The sequence below is a fragment of the Carcharodon carcharias genome, chromosome 14 (genome assembly GCF_017639515.1).
Source record: "Carcharodon carcharias isolate sCarCar2 chromosome 14, sCarCar2.pri, whole genome shotgun sequence".
NCBI classification, from domain to species: Eukaryota; Metazoa; Chordata; class Chondrichthyes; order Lamniformes; family Lamnidae; genus Carcharodon; species Carcharodon carcharias.
In genome coordinates, this window is record NC_054480.1 from 49,772,343 (window position 1) to 49,794,488 (window position 22,146).

Genomic DNA, 22,146 nt, shown 5'->3' on the forward strand with positions numbered 1-22,146 from the left:
TTCCCTCTATCTACTCTGCCCAAACCCTTCAGCATTTTGAACACAGCTATCAAATCACCTCTTAGTCTTCTCTTGTCTAAGGAAATCGGCCCCCTGCTTCTCCAACCTGTCCACATAACTGAAATTCCTCATGCCAGGAATCATTCTCATGAGTTGTTTCTTTCCTGTCTAATGCCTATGTACAGTCTAACCTGCAGTAGGCATTTATGCTCCCGCACCAACACCATAAAAGTAAACAAAATAAAAGCATACTCAGAAAAAAAAATGCCACATTCATTTTGACAACTCTTAATTGATGAAGCTTATTGTCTTTGGTTGTTGGGCCTAAGTAGTGACAAGTAAATAAATGGATTGTGCTTTCTGATAATCTTCTGGTTCTCTCCTGCAATGCCCGAGAGAGCTGTCACAATATATAAAATAAACATAAATGCATATTCCAGATTTTGTTCCTGTTGGGTTCACTGCACAGAGCTTGAAGATGTTGCTCTTTTTGGATAAAGTTATTTGTTTTTGCGAAAAAAATCTCAGCTGAACTTCCTAAAGACCGCTCAAGTGTGAAGAGGGCTGCACAGCAAAAGCAGATCAGCAAAACTCCAAAGCTGGGCCAAGTTATCTGATCTCAGTTACTGCAGTTAGCTGGACAATATAACTACACTTGTAGCACAGAGACGAGGAAAGTCAATCAAAGCCCCCATTTAGGATTGGTATAGAAGCAGAATTAGTCTAATCTGAGCACTCCTGAATCACAGGTTCCATCACTTTCATTTGGTTCAAGCATGCCCTCCCCATCTCACATGCTGACCGACTACAGGGGTTTTTTCTCCCTTGTCTCTTCCCCTGCCCCACAACCCTTGAGCTGTGAATCTGGAGCATTCTCACCTTCTGAAGCACAGTCTGTTGTGGGGTTTGGAAGCCTTGTCAGGCCTGTCATTTTACAGCCATCTCACTTCAGGACACATCTGCTCCTCCCTCCAGTTCCACCTTGCTGCTTATCCAATCAAAGCTACACTTTTTTCATACTCCTGTTTCTCCTTCATTTAGATTCTCTCTTCCAAACTCAAAACTCCTCCAAACATTTTTTCCTGCACTCGCTCGCTATCTTTCCAGCTGCTTGAGCTTTTGCATTTGAGGTTCAATGCTCGGCCCCACCCTTCCCCGCACAAGCTTGCTGTTGTGTGCGGCGCAGAGATACAACGTGCAGGCCATTCCAAATAGTTGCACAGCCATAGAAGTGCGGATCTTAGAGAGAACATAGGAGGAGGCCTGTGACTGGAGGAGCTGGCGCTGCTACATGAAAGAGACAGAATCTGTGATTGGAAAAGCAACTTCTCACAGATTCTGTCTACTGTGCTTGCTGCTCCTCCAATCAAAATATAGGGGAGTGATATTTCCTGAATTTTTCACCCCAGTCATTTATTTTTGGGGGGCTATTGGTGAGGTTTCCAGGCTGAATACATCTACCACCCCCCTATATACTGAACCCTGATCAGAAGACAGGGTCATGTGAGTCCTGAACATTTATTCTGGATTCCATAACGTCACATGGCAGCAGAACACGCACTTTGCAGGGAAACATCTGCTGATTACCACCTACCACCCTCCTGCAGGTAATGAATGGCAATCTTCCATGTTAAATGCCAGTTGGAAGCAATACTAAGGGTGGAAAGGGCACAGAATATACTCTGGCTGGAGGGCTTCAATGTCCATCACCAAAAGTGTACCAGGTAGTCCCAGGACTAGCTCAAATCATAGAGCTTTGAAGGACACAGGTATCGGGGAGGGGGTGACGTGGTGGTATTGTTACTGGACTAGTAATCCAGAGACCCAGCGTAATGTTCTGGGGCTTCGGGTTTACTAATGCCTTTTAGGGAAGGAAATCTGCCGTCCTTACCTGGTCCAGCCTACACGTGACTCCAGACCACAGCAATGTGGCTGACTCTTAAATGCCCTTTGAGATGGTCTAGCAAGCCAGTCAGCTATATCAAACCGCTAAAAGTCAAAAAGGAATGGATTCGGATGGACCATCCAGCATCGAACTAGACAATGGCAAACTCTGCCCCGTCAACCCTGCAAAGTCCTCCTAACTAACATTTGGGGGCTAGTGCCAAAATTGGGAGAGCTGACTCACAGACGAGTCAAGCAACGGCCAGACATAGTAATCCTCATGGAATCCCACCATCACCATCCCCAGGTATGTCCTGTCCCGATTGCAGATAATGCAGCAGAGGTGGTGGCACAATGGTATACAATTGGGAGAGAGTTGCCCTGGGCTCAACATCGACTATAGGCCCTACGAAGTCCCATGGCATCAGTTCAAGGAAACCGCCTGCTGATTACCACGTACCACCACCCTCCCTCAGCTGATGAATCAGCGCTTCTCCATGGAGGAAGGACTGAAGGTGACATGGGTGCAAAATGTACTCTGGGTGGGGGACTTCAATGTCCATTACCGAGAGGGGCTCGGTAGCATCACTACAGACCGAGCTGGTCGAGTCATAAGGACATAGCCACCAGACTGAGTCTGCATCAGGTGGTGAGGGAACCAAAAGAGGGAGAAACATACCTGACCTCATCCTCACCTGCCTGCCGCAGATGCATTTGCCCATGTCAGCATTGGTAAGAGTGTCCACTGCACAGTCCTTGTGGAAATAAGTCCCATATTCATGTTGAGGATATTCTCCATCATGCTGTGTGGCACTACCACCATTCTAAATGGGATAGATTTTAAACAGATCTAGCAACTCAAGACCATGAGGCACTGTAGGCCATCAGCAGAACTGTACTCAACCACATGCTGTAACCTCATGGTCTAGCATATGCCCCACTCTATATTACCATCAAGCCAGGGGACCAACCCTCGTTCAAAGAAGAGAGCAGGAGCGCATTCCAGGAGCACCAGGCATACCTAACAATGAGGTGTCAACCTGGGGAAGCTGTAACACAGGACTACTTGCATGCCAAACAGCATAAGCAGCAAGTGATAGACAGGAGTAAGTGATCCCACAACCAACGGATCAGATCTAAGCTCTGCAGTCCTGCCACATCCAGTCACGAATGGTGGTGGACAATTAAACAACTCACTGGAGGAGAAGGCTCCACAAATATCCCCATCCTCAATGATGGAGGAGGCCAGCACATCAGTGCAAAAGTTAAGGCTGAAACATTTGCTACAATCTTCAGCCAGCAGTGCCAAGTGGATGTTCCATCTCTGCCTCCTCCAGAGGTCCCCAGCATCACAGATGCCAGTCTTCAGCCAATTCAATTCACTCCATATAATATCAAGACATGGCCGAAAGCACTAATATTACAGCAATAGTGCTGAAGACTTCTGCTCCAGAACTTGCCGTGCCGCTAGACAAGCTGCTCCAGAACAGCTACAACACTGGCATCTACCCAGCGAAGTGGAAAATTGCCCAGATACATCCTGTACACAAAAAGCAGGACAAATCCAACCCAACTAATTGCTACTCCTTCAGTCTACTCTTGATCATCAAGAAAGGAATGAAAGTTGATGACAGTGCTATCAAGCAGCACTTGCTTAGCAATAACCTGCTCACTGCTCAGTTTGGGTTCTGCCAAGGCCACTCAGCTCCTGCCCCTCGTTACAGCCTTCATTCAAACATGGACAAAATAGCTGAACTCCAGAGGTGAGATGAGAGTACCTGCCCTTGACATCAAGGCAGTATTAGGCAGAATGTGGCATCAAGGAGCCCTCGCAAAAACTGGAGTCAATGGGAATCAGGGGGAACACTCCACTGGTTGGAGTCATACCTAGCACAAAGGAAGATATTTCTGGTTGTTGGCGGTCAATCATCTCCGTTCCAGGACATCACTGCAGGAGTTCCTCAGGGTAACGTCCTAGATCCAACCATCTTCAGCTGCTTCATCAATGGCCTTCCGTCTATCATAAGTCAGAAGCAGGGATATTTGATTATTTATCACCAATTGCAACTCCTGAGATACTGAAGCAGTCTATGCTCAAACGCAGCAAATCTGGACAATATCCAGGCTTGGGCTGACAAGTAGCAAGTAACATTCGTGCCACACAGATGCCAGGTAATGACCATCTCCAACGAAAGTGAATCTAACCACAGCCCCCTGACATTGAATGGCATTACCATCACTGAATCCCCCACTATCAACATCCTGGGGGTTGCCATTGATCAGAAACTGAAGTGGACTAGCCATATAAATACTAAGAGCAGGTCAGAGGCTAGGAATCCTGCAGCAAGTAACTCACCTCCTGGCCCCTAAAAGCCTGTCCACCATCTACAAAGGCACAAATCAAGAGTGTGATGGAATAGTCTCCACTTGCTTGGATAAGTGTATCTCCAACAAAATTCAAGAAGCTCGACACCATCCAGGACAAAGCAGCCTGCTTGATTGGCACTCCATCCACAAACATTCAATCCCTCCACCACTGATGCACAATGGCAGCCATTTGTACCATCTACAAGATGCACTGCAGGAACTCACCAAGCCTCCTTAGACAGCACCTCCCAAACCAACGACCACTACCATCTAGAAGGACAAGAGCAGCAGGCAGATGGGAAGACCACCACCTGCAAGTTCCCCTCCAAGCTACTCACCATCCTGACTTGGAAATACATTGCCTTTCCTTCGCTGTCGCTAGGTCAAAATCCTGGAACTCCATTCCTAACAGCACTGTGGGTGTGCCTACACCACATGTACTACAGTGGTTCAAGAAAGCAACTCACCACCACCTTCTCAAGAGCAATTAGGGATGGGCAATAAATGTTGGCCTAGCCAGCAATGCCCACATCCTACGAATTAATAAAGAAAAAGTGATGAAAGAACAAATACAAGCAAAACCTTCACTTGACTTCCTCTTCACCATCTGTCTCATGACCATTGATGTATTCACACTGAGGACACCCTCCATCATGTTGGGTGACACTGCCACCATGTAAATAGGATAGATTCCGAACAGATCTAGCCGTTTACAACTGGACATCCATGAGGCGTCTTTGGCTGTCAGCAGAACTGTATACAGCACAACCTGTAACCTCATGGCCCACATAAATTAAACATTTACAGAAACAATTTAAAATATTCAACAAAAATACATTCCATTAAAAAGCAAAAATTCAGCAAGAATGATTTATCCACAGTTTACTGTAGATGTTGACACATAAGTCATCCCTTCAGGCCTTGTAAAATCCCTTGAAAAATAGGGGCCGAGTATAAAAATGAACCATCGGCAGGCTATAGGTGGATGCCATCTATATCGTTCATAACATCTCAAACTGCCCAGCATCTTTGCAACACAGCTCATTTTGCCTGCACCCATGCACCCCGTTATATAGTGCTGGTGAGTAAAACATCCAATTCTGGGATGAAAAATTGAGGCAGACTACAAATGCAAGTATTGCATGTCATGGTTGAAAAGGGCCATGAGGTTACAGGTTGTAGTGGTATAGAGTTCTGTTGCTGATGGCCAAAGGCCATGGATGTCAGGGTTGACTTACATGCTGAGTATAAGCAAAAACGTGATTTTTGGGGCCATGACAATGAATAAAGAATCTACATGTCATCTACACCACCATCTAAGGTACTAGGGAAGTTAAGGGTAGTATTCAAGGAGAGGCTTATAATGTTACAAAGCATATTAGTAAGCCTGAGGATTGGAGTGTTTTAGAAACTAGCAAAGGGCTACCAAAAAGTTGGTAAAAGGGAATAAATAGAATGAGAGTAAATTGGTCAGAAATTTAAAAACAAACTTTTACAAAAATATTAAATGGAAAGTAGCTAAAATAAACATTGGCCTCTTAGAGAAAGGGGCAAAAAAATTACAGACGTAAGGAAATTGCAGAACTGCTGAACAAATACTTGTCTGTCTTCACAGTAAAAGACAAAAATTACATCCCAGAAATAACGGGTAACCAAGGGGCTAATAAGATTGAGGAACTTATGACAACTAATATCAACAGAGAGAAAGTATGAGTAATTTAAGGTACTAAAAGCTGACAAAATCCTAAGGATCTAATGATAGGCTACATCCTAGGGTTTGAAAAGAGGTAGCTGCAGAGATGGTGGATGCACTGGTTATGATTTTCCAAAATTTCCCAGATTCTAGAGTGATCCCAGAAGACAAAGTTGCAAATGCAGCTCTGCTTTTCAAGAAGGGAGGGAGAGAGAAAACAGGAAACTTACAGACCAGTTAACCTGACATCAATTGTCAGGAAAATGCCAGAATCTATTATTAAGGAAGCTTTAAAGAAGCCTTAGAAAATTATGGCATAATCAGACTAAGGTGGTTTTATAAAAGGGAAATCCTATTAGACAAATTTATTAGTTTTTTGAAAATGTAATTAGTAGCATAGATAAAGGGTATATTTAGATTTATAAAAGATATTCCATAAGATGGCACACAAAAGGTTAATACGCAAGATATGGGCTCATGGAGTTGGGGGTAATGTATTAGTAGGAATGGATGATTGGTTAACAGATAAGAAGCAGAGATAAACAGTGCATCTCCAAGTTAGCAGGCTGTAACTACTGGAGTGCCGCAAGGAAGTGTGCTGGGGTCTCAGCTATTTACTGTCTATGTTATTGACCTAGGTGAAGAGAATAAGATCAAGGTATCCAAGTTTGTAGATGATACAGTTAGGTGGTAACAATCTATGAGGATGCAAAAAGATTGCAAAGCGATATAAGTGAGATTAAGTGAGTGGGCAATAAGGTGTGGGGAAGTATGAAATTATTCATTTCGGTAGTAAGAATAGAAAAACAGAATACTTAAAAAGCATGAAAATTTTAAATGTTGATGTTCAGAGTGACTTGGTGTGTACTTGTACAAGGAACACAGCAGGTACAGAAAGCAATTAAGGCTGCAAATTGCATGTTGGCCTTCGTTGCAAGAGGATTTGGCTACAAAGTCATGCTGCAATCATATAGGGCTTTGATGAGAGACTTCACCTGGAGCAGTGTGTGCAGTTTTGGTCTCCAAATCAAAGAAAATATATTCTTAATTGGTAGACCAGGTTCACTAGGTGACTTTTGCGATGAGGGGGTTATCCTTTGATGCTAGGCTGAGTAAATTGGGCCCAAACTCTCTGGAGTTTAGAAGAATGAAAGGTGGTCACATTGAACATTCAAGATTCTGAAGAGGCTTGACACTTTTCCCCTGGTTGGGGAATATAGAACACAGGAACAGAGTGTCAGGGTAAGGTGCCAATCATTTAGGACTGAGATGAAGAGATAATGTAAACAATGGAATTAAACTTGGTGGCTCTTGGCCTGCTGAATCATCAATCCCAGCATGATAGCACCTGTCCTCTCTCCACCAGATTGACTCAGTCATCTGTGAATTTTGAATTGTCTATTCCAAAGGGTTGTGGATGTTTCATCATTGAATACATACAAAACTGAGATTGACAAATTTTTGATCTCTCAAGAGATCAAGGGATATGGGGAGCATGCAGGAAAGTGCAGTTGAGGTAGGTTATTAGCCATGATCATGCTGAGCTGAATGGCAACAGTAGGCTCCAGGGGCTAAATGTTCTGCTCCTGTTCCTATTTATGTTCTTATATCCCTTACTCTACCATTACCATCAGCCCAGGGAGTCAACTCTGGTTAAATTAAGTATAGAAGAAAATGCCAGAAACAGCATTAGGAATACCTAAAAATGAGGTGCCAACTCGGTGAAGCAACAACACGGGGCTGTATGCATGCTAAACAGTGGAAGCAACAAGCTATAGACAGAGCTAAATGATCCAACAACCGATGAATCAGATTAAAAGCTCATTAATCCTGTCATACCCAGTTGTGTATGCTGGTGGCAATTAAACAACTAATAGGAGGAGATGGCTCAATGAACGTTTCCATCCTCAATAGCAGAGTGCAGCATTTTATTGATTGTTGAACGAGCTGGACACCGGCTGGGGGAGGGATGGCGGCGACTCGGTACCACCGGATCCTCAAACTTGGCGAAAAGTGGCCCCTCGATCAGACCAAGAAAGGCCACGATCTAGGCTCTTTTACTCGGCAGTGAGTGGCGCAAGGTTTCCGGGAAGGGGAGAGCACCCAGATTACAGATCCAGAGAAATGTGATCGGATGTATGAAAGTTTAGCCAGAATCCATTCTGCTTATTACAAAAACAAGTACCCTCAGCTCAGAAACACAAGTTTTACTGGTGTAACAGTGGAAGAATGCCGAATGATTCTTGCAACAGATAACATCAAACAGATATAGGAAATGAACAAAGGTATGTGGAAAAAGCTACCAGAGAAGTTCACAGGCAAGCCAGAAGACGTCCCCAAGGAATATGTCTTAAAGTTATATCTTGTTATTATTGCTTTGTTCTTATTTACTGCAATTTCTAAATAATAAAGGTTTAGTTTCGGGACATAACTTTTTTAATTGTGCAAATGTTGGGTGGAAATAAAATGTTACATAATTTTAAAAAAAAATGAACTCAAGACGAGGCTTAAATATTTGCAGCCAGAAGTGCCAATTTGATGATCCATCTTGACCCTCTCCTGAGCTCACCACCATCATAATAGCCAATCTTCAGCCAATTAAATTCACTTCAAGTGATATCAATGAACTGCTGAGTGCACTGAATACAGCAAAGCCTATGAGCCCTGACCATACCCTGGTTGTAGTGAAGACTTGGGCTCCAAAACTAACTGATGCTGCTAGCCAAGCTGTTCCAGCACAGCTACAACATTAGCATCTATCCAACAATGTGGAAAATTGCCCAGGTGTGTTCTGCTTCCACAAAAAGCAGGGCAAATTCAATCTGACCAATTATGCCCCAGCAGCTTATTCTCATTCAGCTAAGTGATAGAAGGTATCAACAACAGTGCCATCAAGTGGCGTAAAGGGAGGTGGTGGCATAGTAGAATTGTCACTGGGCTAGCAATCCAGAGACTCAGGGTAATGCTCTGGGAACCTGGGTACGAATCCCACCCGGAAGAATTTCAATTCAGTAAATAAAGTCATGAAACCATTGTTGACTGTCGTAAAAATCCACCTGGTTCACTAATGTCCTTTAGGCTCTCCATATGCTCTCTATACCTGATCCGGCCTACATGTGACTCAGCAATGTGGTTGACTCTGAACTGCCCTCTGAAGTGACCTAGCAAGCCACTCAGTTGTATCAAACCTCTAGAAAGTCAATGAGGAATGAAACCAGACAGACCACCCTGCATCTGTCCATGATAGAATTGAGACCCCAACCAGAAGGAGGCACCAGAAATGACAAGGGCAAACTCAACCCTGTCAATCCTGCAAACTCCTCCTTACAAACATCTGGGGGCTGGAGCCAAAATTGGGAGAGCTGTCTCAGACTAGTCAAGCAACAACCTGACACAGTCATACTCACAGAATGTCCCAGACAGCACCACCACCATCCATGATTATGTGCTGTCTCACATGCCGGACAGACCCAGCAGTGGTGGCGGCACAGTGGTATACTGTCGGGATGGAGTACAATTCTTGTGGAGATGATGGCCCGTCTTCACATTGAGGACACCCTCCATCGTGTTCTGTGGCACCAAGACCGTGATAGGTGGGATAATAGATCTAACAACTCAAAATTGGGCATCCATGAGACTCTTTGGGCCATGAGCAACAGCAGACTTGTACTCAACCCTAATCTGTAACGTCATGGCCTAGCATATCTCCCACTCTGCCATTCCCACCAAGCCAGGGGATCAACCCTGGTTCAATGAACAGTGCAGGAGGGAATGCTAGGAGCAGCATCAGGCAAACCTAAAGATGATGTGTCAGCATGTGAAGCTATAACACAGGACTACTTGCATACCAAATTGAATAGGCAGCAAGTGATAGACAGAGCTAAGCGATTCCATAACCAATGGACCAAATCTAAGCTCTGCAGTCCTGCCACATCCAGTCATGAATGGTGGTGGTCAATTAAACAACTTACTGGAGGCGGCAGCTCCACATATGTTCCCATCCTCAATTTTGGGGAAGCCCAGTATATTAGTGCAAAAGATACAGCTGAACTATTTGCAATGATCTTCAGCTAGAAGTCCTGAGTGGATAAGCTACCTTTGCTTCCTCCAAGACCACCAGCATCAGGGATATCTGTCTTCAGCCAACTAGATTCATCCCATGTGATATCAAGGAATGGCTGAAGGCACTGGATACTGCAAAGGCTACGGGCCTTGACAATATTCCAGCAATAGCACTGAAGACCTGTGCTCCAGAACGTGCCGTGCCCCTAGCCAAACTGTTCCAGTACAGCCACAACACTGGCATCTACCCTATGTGGAAAATTGCCCAGATATGTCCTGTGCACAAAAAGCAGGACAGCTCCAACCTGGCCAATTACCACCTCATCAGTCAACTCTTGATCATCAGTAAAGTGATGGGAGGGGTCATCAACAGCTTTCAAGCAGCACTTGCTTAGCAATGACCTGCTCACTGACGTTCAGTTTGATTTCAGCCAGGGTCATTTTGCTCCTGACCACAATACAGCCTTGGTTCAAACATGGGCAAAGGAGCTGAACTCCTGAGATGAGGTGAGAGGATCTGTCCTGACATCAAGGCAGCATTTGACCGTGTAGCGCATCAGGGAGCCCTAGCAAAGCTGGAGTCAATGGGAATCGGGGGGAAACTCTCCGCTGGTTGAAGTCATACTTAGCACAGAGGAAGATTGTGGCTGTTGGAGGGCAATCATCTCAGTCCCAGAACATCACTGCAGGAGTTCCTCAGGGTAGTATCCTTGGCCCAAACATCCTCAGCTGCTTCATCAGTGACAATCCTTCCATCATAATGTCAGAAGTGTGGGTGTCCACTGATGATTGTACAATGTTTAGCACCATTCGCAACTTCTTTGATACTGAAGCAGTCCACGTCCAAATGGAGCAATACCTGGACAATATCCAGAGTTGAGCTGACATGTGGCAAGTAATATTCACAGCACATAAGTGCCAGGCAATGGCCATCTCCAACAAGGGAAAATCTAACCATCACCCCATGACATTTAATGGCATTACCATCTCTGAATCCCCTGCTATCAACATCCTGGGGGTTATCATTGACCAGAAACTGATCTGGACTAGACACATAAATACTGTGGCTACAAGAGCAGGTCAGAGGCCAGGAATCCTGCAGTGAGTAACTCACCTCCTGACTCTCCAAAGACTGTCCACGATCAACAAGGCACAAGTCAGTTGTATGATGGAATGCTCTCCACTTGCCTGGATGAGTACAGCTCCAACAGCACCCCCAAGAAGCTTGACCCCATCCAGGACAAAGCAGCCTGCTTGATTGGCACCCCATCCACAAACATTCACACTCTCCACCACCAGCACAGTGTCAACAGTGTGTACCATCTACAACATGCATTGCAGGATCTCACCAAGCCTCCTTAGACAGCACCTTCCAAACCCAAAACTGCTACCATCTAGAAGGGCAAGAGCAGCAAACACATGGGAACACCACCACATGAAAATTCCCCTCCAAGCCCTCACCATCCTGACTTGGAAATATATAGCCGTTCCTTCACTGTCACTGGGTCAAAATCCTGGAACTTCCTCCCTAACAGAAGTGTGGGTGTATCTACACCACTTGGACTGCAGCAGTTCAAGAAGGCAGCTCACCACCAACTTTTCAAGGGCAATTAGGGGTGGACAATAAATGCTGGCCAAGCCAGCAGCGCCCACATCCCATGAATGAATAAAAAAAGTCACTTACTCACTTATAGGCAATAGAGTTTGGATTCCACCAGGGCCCCACAGCAGCAGGCCTCATTCCAGCTTTGTTCAAAACATGAACAAGAGAACTGAATTTCAGAGTGTAGTGAAAATGATTACCCTTATCAAGGCAGCATTTGACAGTGTGGCGTCAAGGAGCCAAATTTGAGATGGGAATCAAGGGGAAAAACTTCCACTGTTTGGAACAATATTTTCCATGTAAGCTACACATGCAAGGTACCAACATGCTGCCCACAAAATGTCCCCTTTAAGATACAACATGTGAATACTGTACATTCACATGAACCGGCTACGCACAACAAAAAAAAGAGTTCAAAGGGGACAGTGGCCTGGAGCCATTCCTAGCACAAAGAAAGATGCTTGTAGTTCTTGGAGGCAAATCATCGCAGACCCAGGACATCGTTGTAGGAGTTGCTCAGGGTAATATCTCATCTTCCATTGCTTCATCCATGACCTTCTCTCTATCATAAGGTCAGAAGCGGAGAGGTTCACTGGTGATTGCAGATTGTTCAGTTCCATTTGCACTCCTCAGATAATGAACCAAACCAGGCCCACAGCAGCAAGACCTGTTCAACATTCAGGGTTGCGCTGATAAGTGGCAAGTTATATTCACACCAAAGTGCCAGACAATGGCTGATCCATTGTCCTCCCCATTACATTATATGGCATTGATCTTGCCAAATCCTCCACCAACAATATCCTGGGGCCTACCATTGACCGGAAACATAAATGGACCAGCCATATAAACATGTAGCTACAACAACAGATCAGAGGCTGGGTATGCTGTGGCAAGTGACTCACCTTTTGACTCATCAAAGCCTGTCCACCTTCTACAAGACATGTCAGGAGTGTGATGGAATACTCTCTACGAGCCAGGATAAGTGTAGTTCTAACAGTATTCAGAAAGCTTAACACCATCCAGGACAAAGCAGCCTGTTTGACTGGCACCCCATCTACCACATTAAATATTCACTCCTTCCATCACCAACACACTATGTGTACCATCTACAAGATGCACTGCAGCAACGAGTCAAGGCTACGTAGACTGCATCTCCCAAACCCACAACCTCTATTGTATAGAAGAATAAGAGCAGCAGGCACATCAGAACACCATCATCTCCAAGTTCTGCTCCAAGTCACACATCATCCTGACTTGAAAACATACCATCCACTACTCCATCATCACTGGGGCAAAGTGCTGGAGCCCATTCCCTAACAGCACGTAGGAGTACCTGTACCCAATGGACTGCAATAGTTCAAGCTGGTGGCTCACCATCACCTTCTCATGGGCAATTAGGGATGAGCAACAAATACTAGCCTTGCCACTGATACCCACACCAAATTAATGAAAATAAATGGAGATGAAGTACAGTTCAGCCATGATCTAATTAAATGGCAAAGCAGGCTTGAGGGGCTGAATTGCCTACTCCTGTTCCAACAAGCTCTGGCCTATAATCAAAACTCTTTGCTTTTTAAAACAAAGCAAACTCTGCATTTCCCCAACACCATCTAAAACTGAAAGTATCACATAAGTCCAAAACCACTTAAATCTGGGGTAAGCAAACACTAGGTTAGTGTTTTTAAATATACTTACTCTTGCAGGTCCAATAATCATCCCTGTCCACCTTGTAAGTGTCATATCTTCATCATCTTCAAGTCCCCAACTTACTGTGCCATCACTTGCTCCCTTCTGGCCATCTTCTAGTTCTTCCAAAAGGCGGAAATTACGTGGAACTGTTACAGCTGTAACAAATAATAAGGTAAACTTAAGCTAGAACACTTTTACATAATTTAAATTGTTGAACTTAAACCACTTCAACTGCAGGTACAGCAAATTAATTCCCACAGGACTGAATTATAATACTTTAAAAGTGAGTCAGAGGGATCTCCATTCAACAAAGATTTATAGCATGTTGTTACTAGCCACATGGAAGTGTTACATACAAAGATGTGCTTCGACAATCTAAGGCAGCTGTGGTTGGGAAAGGAGGAATTAAAGTCAGTAAGACAAACCCAGCATTATAAAAATTGCTCAAGTTTTTCTCTTGTGGTTCAGAAGGACGCCACCACAGAATGGCCTGTAAATGCTTCTTATTTATATAATGTGTACTAATAGTCATTTGGTAGTACAGAATTTGAGTATTGCTGAAATAATTTTGTCAAAGCTTCTCATCTTGCACTCATCAGGACAATCACAAGAATGCCAATGTCAGGAGAAGCAACAACTTTATACTGTATGAGGAGAGAATGCTAAAGCTAGAGAAGCTAGATGTTTCATGCTGCTACCACGCAGTAGCAACATGAGTGGTATTCGCCACTAATAGGATGCTGCTGTCAAGCCAAGAAGATGTTCTGTCTATCACACAAACGGATAGTGTGGTATATAAATTTCAGTGCCAGCGTAATGCTACGTATGTAGGCCGTACATCCCAAAGACTGGCGGATCATATCATATAGCACGTCTTTTCCACTGTTTGGACCGGGCAAGGTACAGCCCATGCTTGCAAAACTCAAAGCAGTGTCAACAATTAGTTGTGATTCTGTGATTGTACAACATTTGCTAAATAATCCTCAGTGTGTTAAAAATTACACTGGCAATCAATTTAAGATTGCTAGTCAGGCTCGTGGCCATGTACTGGAAGCTACATATATTAATACACAGGGCCCTGTTCTTTGCAGACAGAAAGATGTTGCGTACATACTGTTTCAGCTAAACAAAATAAGTGACAGCCATTTGCTGGTTCATTCCTCAGGGCAATGCCTTGATCAATCAGAGTCAAGCTGCCTGGTTTAAATTTCAAACAATGTTTGGCAGTCAACTGTCAGTCACCATTAACTGATGCATTCTCCATAGCAATGCCTCTACCAGCGTCTATTTGCCAACCAATCAGCACTCTCTTCTCATACAGTATAAAGTTGTTGCTTCCCTTGATATTGATATACTTGCGACTGTCCCGAGTGCAAGTGTCTTTTTTCAGCAATACTATAATGTGTACTGAAATATGTGAATTACAAAAGCTGATTACTTGAATTAATAATGAATTGACTTCATAACAAAACAAATGGACTAAAGGAAAAGTTTGATGTTTCAATGTCTGCTTTATCAGCCACATTTGATCATCTTCAACCTATCTAAATCTCAATTACTGGCTCAGAATTCACGTGTAATGTTAAAATATCAAAAATTGAAAGGAATGGGGCATTCTACAACCTTCCTTCTTTAAATGCACTGCTTATATTTCAAAAGAAAGACTTACATTTATATAGCGCCTTTCATGACCACCGAAAGTCTCAAAGCACTTTATAGCCAATTAAGTACTTTTGAAGTGTAGTCAATGTTGCAATGTAGGAACCACGGCAGTCAATTTGCACAAAGCAAACTCCCACAAACAGTACTCATAATGGCCAGATAATGTTTTTTGTGATGTTGATTGAGTGATAAATATTGACTATTTACACCATAATGATTATTTTTGTCAAATTCACTGTCACTGAAGGATAAAAAGAACAGTGTTAATACATGCTCTGATCTGTACAAGTCTGCCTTTAAATCTCACTTGAATTTTGGCAAAAGATTCTTTTACCCGATATAATTAAGTGTGTCAGTTTGGTTTTGAATGCTAAACAATGCCATATTCTTGAAATTAGCTTAAGTTGAACTGTAATCAGACAGGCCCTGGGGAATTTACTGGTCAGACTCTTTAATTTTTCCCATCATCAGGTAGGCCAGAAACTGCACAGACACAGGACCTTGAACAGAAACTGGAATATCTGATTCCAGTACTTAATTCATTCTAAAACAACAGCAGCAAGAATCTGAAGATGCTGAACTTTGTTACTTTGAGATTTTCATGCTGTAGTGCTATGCAACTCATTAATGGAAAAACAGATCAAACAGTTCAAAACACAGCACAGGTCTTCAAATTCTAAAAATAGAAGCTTATTTCCTGTATTCATCTTATCACACTGAACCTACAGGAAGTAACTTACATACTTTTGTCAAAGGACAACATTTTCAATGAAATTAATGCAATGGCAGAAATAGTTAAGAGCCCTTCTTTCAGCTTAAAGTACAAAAGAATCATGAAACAGAAATGCAAACTTTTCTTCTGCCTTCAAACTTGTACGTAAGCATTCTATTAGCACTAAACCAATGACAGAACTTTGTTTAATCCACCTTACCCATTTAGGTTTAAAAAGTGGTGACTGATTCCATTTAGAAAAAAACAAAATACGATTCAGTTTCTGAAGCATCTGTTCTTAGTTAATATAGTCATTCAGGGTTTAGAGATAAAAATTAGTCTTTTCCATTCTCTTTGACCAACCATTTAGTCACCTCAGTAACTCCTTTCTTTCAGCATCTATATTGTCCTCATATGCCTCAGGCGTACCTTAAAAAAGGTGCTATATGATGCACAACAGTTGCTGTTTCATGAAAGAGTCAGTTTGCACATGTGCACTGACACCAAACCTCTGCATCCCTGCAAGGACTTTACATTGGAGGTGTTTTGGGGACTGGGAGCCAATATAGGTCAAAAAGGAAAGAAGTAATGGGTGAGTGAGACAAGATAGGCAGCAACATTTTGGATGAGCTGAGGTTTAGAGAGCACAATATTAGGAGGCTTATCTGGGGAGCATTGCAACTGCTGAGTCTGGAGTTGAAAAAAGATGGAAAAATATTTCAATGTCGATGATTTATGGAGGTAGAAGTAAGGTGGCCTTTATAATGAAGATATGGGAAATAGGCTCAGTTTGCAATTGAATAGGACACTGAGGTTATGAACAGTCTGGTACAACCAGGGACTGTGTCAGAGGTCAGAATCAGTGGCAAGTGCATGGAGTTTGTGGCAGGGTCTAAAGATAATGGTTTCAATATTCCCATTATTTAAATGAAGGAAATGGAAGCTCATTTAAAACCAAATGATGGACATGCAAGTCTGATGATACAGAATTAATGGAGAAAAGGGGGAGAGAAATTGGAGTGAAGAAGTAGAAGAACTGGATGTCATCAGCATACCTGTGGAAACTAACTCCGTTTCTACACATGTGGCTAATAGGGAGCATGTGAATGAAGAAAACATGGGAGCCAAGGACAGGTTCTTGGGGGGCGGGGGGAACTCCAAAGCCAATGGTGCTGGGGCAGGAAGAGGAGCCATTGTCAGCTATTCTCTTCCTATAATGAGATAGGGAAGATTAGTGGCAAACAAGAGTAGCCCCACTAAGATGGTAAAGACAAAAGATTTTAAAGGAGGATTCCGACATTAGCTATGTGCAAATATGCAGAGGGGTGAAGGGGGAAAAATAAACCTTGCCACAGTCACAGAGAATGTAACTTGCGGTTTTGATCAGGGTCATTTCATTGCTGTTGCAGGAGAGGAAACCTAATTGGACCAATTCAAAGAGGGAGTTGCAGGAAAGCAGGGCACTGACTTGACAAGTGATGACATATTCAAGGACTTTGGAAGGGAAGGTTGGTAAGAGTGGCAGTTTTCATGGACATAGGGGGTCAAGGCTGGATGTTTTGAAGGAGGGACGATTCCAGTTTTGAATAATAAAGAGCAGTACCTGAGCATAGGATCCATTTGCAATGTCAGCTAGCATGGGGTCCACGAATGGAATTTTGATAGCCAGCATTTTAGTTGGAATGAGCTCAATGCAAAACAGCAAGATCAAACATCCATGCCTTTTGTCAATATATTTCAATATTTAATAATTAGAATGTATCAAGTCTATCACGGTATACATTTGAATATTTTGCTGAAGAGACATGTCAAAGCTTTTCGCCATCACTGGCGCATTCTCTGTAGCAACAGCTCAACCAATGAGAGCCCACTTGCCAACCAATCAGCACACTCTTCTCATACAGTATAAGTTGGTGCTTTCCCCTTATATCTTGCGAAGTGTCCTGATGAGTGCAAGACAAAAAGCTTTGACATGTCTCTTTTTTCAGCAATATTCAAGTTCTGTACTACCAAATGACTATTTGAATATTTTCCCTTTGTTTTAAATTGCAATCTAGTTAAGATTAAACTTTATTGAAAAGCAAACTCTATACTCAACTTTTATTTGATAGAAAATACTTAATGTTTAAGCACTATTTTTCCCTTCTTTACCAACAAAAGAGCTTTCCAAATAATCTCCACTTGTTTTTTTGGCAGCAATGAATTGTTTAGAAAGTCTTCAGTAAGTGAACCTACACTGCCTGCTGTAACTAAAATAAATGATATTCTTGGCATCTTTTAACTTCAGTTTCAATTTTTCTTTCAGCAAAGTTTAGAGCCTCTGTCCATCAAAAAACGTTAACCCATTGATCGCTTGTTTAAAAATTATGGACACAAAAAATGTATCACTCTTCAGAACACACTGCCAAAAGCAATTAACAGTTATTTCAGATGAGTAGAAAGATGAATGTCATTACAGTTGGCAAGTCTGCACAGTGCAAAGCGAAAAATTGTAAAAATATTCAATTCATTAAGCTTAAGGCTTGTAATCTGAAGTTTTATTTTTACTTTAATGACTGCAGTGTAAAATTTGATCCAACTTATCAAATGTAGTTGCCCTCTATTTCAGCCAGTCATCATTTAATCCATTCACAGAAACCTCAAATATCTTTGAACGCAGGTTTGTATGATTTTAGAAAATAACCAAAACTGATGTATATATAAATTTTAAAATTTATTTAAAAAGAAACTGTAGGCCTATATTGAATCTCAGCTTATATATTTTGTCAGTTAGCAAGGCAAATAGTGGTCACTGCTTAACTAAGAATGCGCTTGAGTGGTTAAAAGACATGATTTAAAATTTTCGCACTCAAAACCTCCTTGCTGGTATAGTTTGCAGTGTGTTAGCCCCCAGTATCTCACACTAATGGCAATTATGCATATGAAAATTGCTGGTACTGTTTGCAGGCAGCTCAACCATGTGGTATCACAACAGAGTTCAATGCTGCCCTTACCAGACATGTATATCCACACACTTCTAATAGCAGCAGCAGCATAGTGATTAAGAATGAGAACTTGATCAATTCACTCCTCCTTAACTCAACAACGCTCAAAGGAACTTGACTGAGCTGTTTGGTTGGGTGAGATTAGCTACATTAGCACAGAACAAGGACCGAAACTTGAACCTTTCTGACTATAAGCTACTCACTGGATGAATGCAATGGGTCTTTAGGAAAGGTAGAGAAAGGACCTATGTTCAAACTGTTATTTGCAGGCATGTTCAGTGTATAAAGTAGCCTCATTTACAGAAAAGTTGACATCTTTACTATAGACACATTCATATACTGCAATTCATACATATACATGGGGAAAGAGATACATATACATGGGGAAAGAGAGAAGATGGACAACATGGCCAGGTGAGGAGGTCATAAAGGGACCATCACTGGAAAATAAAAATGCACGGTGGACTCAAAATATTAAAGAGAAAAACAATTCAGGATGCATTATCATCCTTAAGCAGTTCCCTCCTAAATAAAAAAGTTAAACTAAATTCCACCAATTCCATTAAAATCTTGATTTAGGGGCACAAGTTACAAAGAGGAAAACAATAATATTAGCACTTAAACTGACTTGCACTTTTAATAGCCAGAGATCCAGTTCATTGAATACAATGTCACACTATTCTAATTTTAATTTATCATTAATCTAATTTATTTATTTAAACCAATGATCAAACCCTAATATGTCAGTGCATACTTCCTTTGCCACACGCGATAGTGTCTCAGAGATGGAGACATTTGTTGATTAACGCAATAGATTGTTAAAATCATTTAGTGACTTTAAAAAAAAGGCGTCAAATTACAACTTTGTATTTACATGTGGCTCATTTTCTATAAATTCTTTCTACCCTTTTTATATCTGGATTGGGGACCATATCTGCTCTCTTGTAAGAATGCCTTAAAGTTGTCCTTTAAGAGAGAGTGGAATAAAAACAATTTAAGAAGAACTTGCAAGTGCAAGGATCATGCAAGTAAAAGCACGTAGGTAGGCATCACAGATATATTTTTCATACAAACACGGTTGCATCTGGAAAATATCAGTGCTGCATGCATTACGATGTCACCTAAAAAGACAGATTTTGCAATCAGTGGAGCACAAACTGTACTCGCCGTTCAATAAACTTACTGTTACCCACGGACTTCAAGTTTGCTTGCATTGCAGTTCCTGACAATTTCCACATGGTACTATATACAAGGGAACCAAGTCCTGTCTGTACAGGGCAAGCAAGTGTGAATCTTCAACCAGATTTAAGAACTAATACTGAGAAATGCAGAGTCTAAACCAGGAAGTGAATTAAGAATTCCAAATTGTAATGTCAAAATATTTACAGAAAGAAAAATAGAGGGGGGAAGAAAAGTGGATGAGACTAGATATTGAAAGAAAATGTAGCTTTTTAAAAAAAATATTGCCAACAGTAATTAAAAATAAAAATTAAAAGTAATAAGAAATGAAGACTCCGCACTGACTTCAATGAGAGAGCGATTGTTTGGTAGTAATCAAGACCAAACCTGCTGTAAAAATTCAATTCACTGGAATGGACAAGCCAACTTTTTCTAACCCGTTGTGTGGCAAGTCCCGCAACTTCATGCCCTTCATGTATTTCAATATCCAGTCTCTTGGGGAGATACAGGTTTAGTGGAGCTTGCGGAGGATCAGGTCAAATTGGATAACAACTTCCAAATTTCCATTTAACTGTGCATGTACAGATGCTAGAAGTCGCTGTCCAATTTACCCCATAACACCAGTGAGCCCTGATGCCTCTCAGTTATTCTTACTGCAAAATCCAAAAAGAGAGATCTCACAGCTACAATATCCTTTACTGTCTGAAAACTAAGGTGTGTTTTTCTTTTATATGGCACTAAGCTTGAAGTGGAAAAAAAAACTTCCCACAAATTGTGTAATGGTTGGCAGTAGCACTTAGATTTAGCCAACTTCAGTCTTAAAAAGAAAGCCAATTCAAATTTGGGAATCTAATTTGATGTTTCACTCTCAGCTTCTGTAACTCGAGGCTATTTCATCTAAACCATGACATTATTTGCAACAAAAGGAAAGCAATGATCAACTGTTTACAGAACAGAGAATTATCATTAATGGCCAAGTGCACTGCTCAATTAATCAGGAGTGGAGGAGTCTTTTTGTCGCAGTTCTGTTTTCTTTCATTCTGTCTCCTCAAAACTTTTCGGGCATAATTTTTCAGCTGACAAGATTTGAGACAGAGAATGAATAAAAGAGTGTGTGTAAAATGTGGGAGCAGTTGAGAAAAGTGACAAGGCAACAAAGATAGTGCCAAGAGAAAGCAGAAAAAGTGAAATGCAAAGAGAATTGGGATTAACAGAGAAAAGAGGAGACAAAGCATCAGGAAGAAAGATACAAAGTGAAATGGAAAAAAGCAAAAAAGCAACAGTATGAGTGAAAGAAAACATTGAAAAGAGGGATAGGTCAATAAGCTTTTATTGTCCTCCAAGGCTGATAAGTTTAAAAGAGCCAAAGTTGAAGCTACTAAGCATTTTAACTTCACAGCAGACATATTGATTGAGGAAGAATGCAAGAGCTACAGGTGACAGTAACAACAAACCTGGAGGAAAAGGCAGAGGCAGGCAGCAGTGTATCTGCCAAGACAGCAGATTGTGATAAGTAGGCTAGTTGTTAAAAGACAACTGTTGGTAGGGCGTCAGACCAGGCCTAGTAGTGAAGAGCAAAAAAGGTAACAGCCTAATTTTACAGAGGAGGCTTGCATTTCTGTGTATGATGGTCTTTAACTTTTCAAACACAGTATCAAAGAGGAACAAGCAAACAGATTGTTGCCAACACCTTCAAATCCTAACATGCGAGAATAAAAAAAGTATAAATGCTCGAGTCACATAAATTCTTGCAGTGACATCAGTGAATAGAAACGGCAATTTACTGGAAAGGCATTTCCCAGCATGAAAAAAGTAGTATATAGGACGTACACAGAGCTAGTTTCGATTATAAAGCCCTTCTCAGGTGGTGCTGCTGTAAAATTTTGAGTATAGGCCATAGCATAATTATCTGTTCAGGGAAGAGCTGTCTGTCAACAACAGATTATCATACAAAGGCTGCAAAAAAAATCAAAAGACATTAGCACAATTGTTTGATAAGGCCCATAATTTCATGTTGTACAGCCTAAGGGCAGAATGGTAATGTGAATACTGTACAACTGCACAGCTTAGGAATTAGTTTCTTGAATGCAATAGACAAGTCACTTTGAAGAATATTGAGAAAAATAGACAGGTAACAATGAACCTAAATTCTACCTATTTATAATCTCCACATTCAAAAACAGCCCATTACATTTTCACATGATAAAAGGCTATTACTTGAAATATTAACTTGCTTTCTCCCTTCACAGAAGCTGCCACTGAGTATTTCCAGTCTGTTTTTATCTCAGATTTTCCACCTCTGCAGTATTTT

General features: G+C 41.8%; 1 protein-coding gene and 1 pseudogene across 6 annotated transcripts in view; one reads left to right on the forward strand and one right to left on the reverse strand.

The window, feature by feature from the left end:
• The window catches only part of LOC121287051 (ubiquitin-conjugating enzyme E2 variant 1-like), a 66,569-nt gene that overhangs the window by 24,332 nt on the left and 20,091 nt on the right, over positions 1 to 22,146 (reverse strand). For 5 of the 6 annotated variants that reach the window (XM_041204506.1, XM_041204507.1, XM_041204505.1 and 2 more), the window contains exon 2: positions 13,305 to 13,453. In XM_041204506.1, coding sequence (XP_041060440.1) covers positions 13,305 to 13,453 — 149 coding nt within the window. Of the gene's footprint in view, positions 1 to 13,304; positions 13,454 to 14,967; positions 15,028 to 22,146 lie in introns of those variants that run through there. The other variant, XM_041204508.1, reaches the window with a different exon arrangement.
• Positions 7,914 to 8,351, forward strand: LOC121286819 (annotated as a pseudogene).